The 5176-nt window shown below is 42.6% G+C and overlaps 1 protein-coding gene across 2 annotated transcripts in view; it reads right to left on the reverse strand.

The window, feature by feature from the left end:
* LOC142560211 (lysosomal protective protein-like) overlaps nucleotides 1-767 on the reverse strand; it is a 23087-nt gene extending 22320 nt beyond the window's left edge. The window contains exon 1 of one of the 2 annotated variants that reach the window (XM_075672145.1): nucleotides 644-767. In XM_075672145.1, coding sequence (XP_075528260.1) covers nucleotides 644-752 — 109 coding nt within the window. In that variant the 5' untranslated portion in view covers nucleotides 753-767. The remainder of the gene's footprint in view (nucleotides 1-643) is intronic. The other variant, XM_075672146.1, reaches the window with a different exon arrangement.
* Nucleotides 768-5176: the final 4409 nt, after the last annotated feature.

Raw genomic sequence — 5176 nt, forward strand, 5'->3', positions numbered from 1 at the left:
TCAATGACATTCCTTATAAGGAACGTCGATTTTGACAAATCAGCTCAGCGGCAATACCCAGACTAGACGAAGCTTCATGGAACGAGAAATTATCATCCACCCGATAGTGCTGCAAAACACTTCATTCCACCACAGAAGTTCAATAACACGTACAAAATAAAACTCACATTTTTCTATAAGCTAAGGCAAAGAAGAACGCGACGATCAGGACAGAATGACACTTTGATATAGCTGGGCATCTCAGAATTTTCATACTTCAAGCTTTGATGCTTTTGACAAGCCAACAGTGCAAAAACTAATACATCGAAGAGTGTGAATATAAGCATGTTGCATGATCAGTGCAAGACTCAGCTTTCACCACGCCATCGTTAAAAACATCGAAACACGTTTTCGTCGACACCCCCCCCCCCCCCCCCCCATCTCTTCAACGTCCCAAAACCATAACGCAGGCAAAATAAAATGGTGAAATACACCTTCATTGTAGCCCACTTGAGAGAACAAAACAGCAAGTTTACATCTGACTGAACTTAAAGAATTTCTGCTGCATTTTAGTACAACTACCTAAGAAACTTTCTAGATGCCAGATAATAGCTTGTGTGAAAACTCGTACGGCGCGACGTGTTGAAATAAGAGGGCTACCTACTCGGATGAGAATCTCGGGCGATATGCACAGCCCCGACGAATGACGGCGACCAAATGCACAAGGAACGATATGGAGAGCAACTGTACCCGCTGAACACGCACTCAAACATATAAGCCAGGTCGCACGAATCGTGGCGGTCTGTTCGATAAGCGTCTAGTGGCGCAAAGATAGCCGTACCGCGTGGAAGCGACAGAGGGAGCACAACAATAGGCTTGGTTCGAGCGAGGAAAGGTGATACCGGAAAGCTCTTGTTGTCCATACGTTCGGGAAACTCTATCGCATGCGTCAGCAAGCAACCGTCCTGGAACTTTGCCCTGAGAAACCGAATGCTGTCGAAAGGTGCCGGCGTACCGCTTGTGTGAGCTGAAGATGCAGCATCCTTGTAGTAATCGCTGAGTTTGCCCTAGACTTCACGGGCCTCAGCATTTACTGTTTCTCCGTGTTTGCATGACGGCTCTCCAGGATCTGTCAAATAAATCTTCTAATATACCATGACGTAAGTGTTTGTAGCATTCTCACTGTGAAATTTGATCGTTCCTGCTTTATCAAGCGATGCGCTGCAGCTTTCGGATGTTACGTAGTACGGAGTATGCACCCAGTTTTGGACCCGCACCGTCTTGTGTATGCTTAAGCTGAAGAGCGGTATTTAGAAATTTTCAAAAGGTAGGCGTTCAGCCAGCGTAATATCTCTTTCGGCGCACTAATCGCCGAGCATGCAGAATGACTTGGTTGTCAGTCAGATGAGGTCGATAACAGCAAAAAAAAAAAAAAAAAGATTCAAGGACTAAGTTAACGTTTTTCTTTAACCTAACATATCTACAAACCGATGGAAAACTAGCTAATTGTGATTCTTCTGCGTGTACCTGAAGCACAAAATAGGACGCAAACAAGCAAAGAGGACAGCAGATTTGCGCGACCTAGCGGAATCCCTACTGCGTTTCCACCAAAGCTATTGCATTCGAGCAGCTGCAATAAAAGAAAAGTTGGCTGTAATTTAAGAATACTTTAAAACTTAACCGTATATGACTGTCTGAAAGCTTGCCTGCATTTAACGCTCTCGAGCACTTATTGAATTTTTGAGAAAAGAAGGCAGTAATTAATACGCACCCAGTTCACTTAGCGAGAATATTGGCCATATTCTTATTTCAGTTATCGCTAAATTTGATTTCGGCGGGTTCCATAGGTCCCCCAGGGCAGCGGGATAAATTTTGTGTTGTTCGTAAAACGCAGTTATAATGCTCGAGATAACTACAATACGTAATTTAAAGTTAAGGCCGTAATTATTCCACAGACTTTCAATTTCATCTTCACATTATTCCCTGTCCGCCCCTAAGTGAAAAAGAAATCTAGACAATCTACCTTGTGCTATTCACCGGGACCACCATGGAAGCCTGCTACAAATATCCTGTAGTGTATAAAAAGTTAGTTCAATAATTATTTGTAATGATCCGAATTAGGCCAAGAAAGTGAAAGTGTCGCCTCATATAACAATTAACAAGGCTCTCGTTTCACGATAATGTAATCTTATAACGTAGAGTTCTCTCGGTACATTGAGGAACAGAGCTGATAACGACCGTATGACACTTAGAACACTTCCTTAAAGGAATTTTCAAAGTCCCCTTAGTGAAAAATCCCACTCCGTGGATAGCATACGCTGCCGTGAGCATCTCAGCCAAATTTTGCAGTCGTGCGTGGCGCGTGGACCTGGAAAGCAGAGAGCGAAGTCACCTTTCTCTCAAACATTCTCTTTTCAACAATCGTTTTGTCCAACAGTCGTTTTCTCCTTTTGTCCAATTGCCCATTCCCTTTAGCTTATTACTTCCATTTCAACTGAACCTAACAATTGCTTTCCCCTGTGCTAGCTTCCTCGTGCTTGGTTATTACTTCGCATGGTTGCGACTAACAAATCACTGAGCCCTTCAGATCGACTCATTCTTCTCGCTCTTAGACCGGTAAGGTGTTGCTCGCTTGCTAAGCATGTTTATTTATCTCTTAGGATGCGATCGCCATTTGCCATTGATCAAAGGGCAATGGGGGTGGGTTGTAAGGATTCTGGATTTTTTGTTTTCAGAAATTTTTGTAGGCGTACATGCAGAAGCATGCGCTCGAACCATGTTTCTTGGATGGGCCGGTCCAGGTGGGCGGTGTAGTCTACGCTGACCTAAGTCAACCTATATTCTGGGCCTGCAGTCTCCTACAATCATAGCCGACGCAAAGCCCCGAGTATGCTGACAGCTATAAACTCAAACACACGGAGCTGTTGTTAAGCTGTTGTTAAGCTGTTGTTCAGCTGTTGTTAAGGTGTTATTAAGCTGTTGTTAAGCGGTAAAGTGTGAAGTTGTCCATCCTAAGCAGCGTGTGTACGCACAGACAAGGCCAACTTAGGGAGAACAGAGAAGTAACGACAATCGCCCTGTGTTAGCGTCTTCCTGTGTTTTACTTAAGTCGTTCTATTCCGTGCACGCGTTGCTTATTGAATGCAAGGTATTCTTTCAAGGTTAATTATTGCTTGCCAGCATGTGTTATCGTTCGTCTGCTAGAAAGTGGTGGATGTTTACGTGAGGAAAATGAAGGTTGAGCTCGTCGTTTTTTTTTCTCACTTTTGCGCGGAAAACCTTAGCACCTATAACGTCATTGCGACATTGCGGATCTTAACAATTGTGCGTGTATCTGAGCCGATTTTAGCTCAAGAAGAGCTTTTCAAGCTTGTGCTTGGGTGATGTGTTTGGTTCGTTTAGAACGCAATCCAATAATCAACCAATAACACGCTGCCGAAAACGATGATGTCGCGGCGAGTTCACGCGAGAACTTTAAAGCAGCGTCATCGGAACGCCTTTCACCTTACTCTTTGTTTAGTTTACGAAGCCTCCTGTGGGAGCGAAAATTGACGTTTTGCGGTTGCAGGAGCGTTAGTTAGTTGCACAGCTTAGCTTACTACTTCTCCTTGTTGCCCCATTAGGTGCTGCCGAAAATCGGCGGTAGCTGGATCGACGACGACGAGGACATGTCCGCTCACCCATCGCAGAAACGAGACGGAATCGTGAGTGGAAACGTAGCTTGTTCTTTTTTTTTTTCGTTGTTCTGTTCAGCTTATTTCCCCTGGCAATAAAACGCGATGGTGGCCAGATGCCACAATATCACGACGTCACACCCTTAGCAGCTATCATTACCAAAATAAAAAGAATACTTTATTTATTTATTTATTTATTTTACCTTCATTGACAAAGCATTTCAGAGGGGAGTGAGTATACAATAAGCATAGTGTACAATAATATAGCAAAACATATTAAGGCATGCTAACTTATAATTATGCAATGTTAGCTAAAGCACATGAAAATCAGGTGTTATCATAAATGGAAGCAATGTCGGAAGGAAGGCGATTCCAATATTGGGAAGTGCGAGGTAAAAAAACAGTAAAGAAACGTGTTAGTATGACATGGCTCGATACACACCTTAAAGCGACGGTCAACACGGTCCGATATATAACGTGGCTCAAGAATGAATTCGTCACGGAGAGTTGCGTGATAGTAAAGCCTATGAAAAAAGTTCAAGCGAGAATTTTTTTCGGCGTGATGCTAATGACGGAAGAGAGATAACTGATTTCATGGAAGTTATACTGGCAGTGCGGTAACAGGAACAGCTGAAGCGAGTAGAACGATTCTGTACCATTTTTAGTGAAGTAACCAAATTAGTGCTTGGATCCCAGACTGGGGTGGCGTACTTTAATTTAGGTCAAATGAGTGTATCGTATGACAAGAGCTTTAAAGATGAAGGAGCTGCTGAAAAGTTACGACGTAAGTAACCTAACATGCAATCAGTCTTGTTAATTATCTTCTCAACATGCAAAGACCAACTCAGATTAGATATGATAAGAACTCTTAAATATTTATAGGAGGAAACCGTAGCTAAGAAAGAGTTGTTCAGGCAATACGTAAAAGGACTACTAGATGTACGAGAGACATGCATCACTTTACACTTGTTAATATTGAATTCCATTAGCCAAGTATTGCACCAGTTAGATATAGAATTTAGGTCTAACTGAAGAATGTTAGCATCGTTATCAGTAACTATTTCATGAAAAATTACGCAGTCGTCAGTGAAAAGATCAGTAATAGAAGAAACTAGAGAAGGAAGGTCGCTAATCTAAATGAGAAAAAGAAGAGGGCCTAATACGGAGCCGCGTGGGACTCCAGATTGAACAGCACATAACAAAAACGAACAGAAACGAGAGGGAGGGGCCGATAGACTTACTTTCTTAAATTTTTTTTTGACAGCGTTTAGGCCGACGTCGTTCAATTTCTATCATCCACTGGTTTTCATTATCTGTAAACGATAAATTTCGAATCGCTAATTCGTCACGTTTATTCCCTTCATCTTAAAAAAGTTGTATCCATGGCTATCTGTTCATTGTGGGTATGCACGCCGAAGACGTGGCTTAGCGAGTCTCGGGGTACGGTAAAATGTGAACTTTTCCGTGTCTCTGAAGTGTGAGCCATCAGGGAAGCTTAACTTATTTTTTTCTGTATCTATTTA

Source organism: Dermacentor variabilis, chromosome 10 (assembly GCF_050947875.1).
Source record: "Dermacentor variabilis isolate Ectoservices chromosome 10, ASM5094787v1, whole genome shotgun sequence".
NCBI lineage: Eukaryota > Metazoa > Arthropoda > Arachnida > Ixodida > Ixodidae > Dermacentor > Dermacentor variabilis.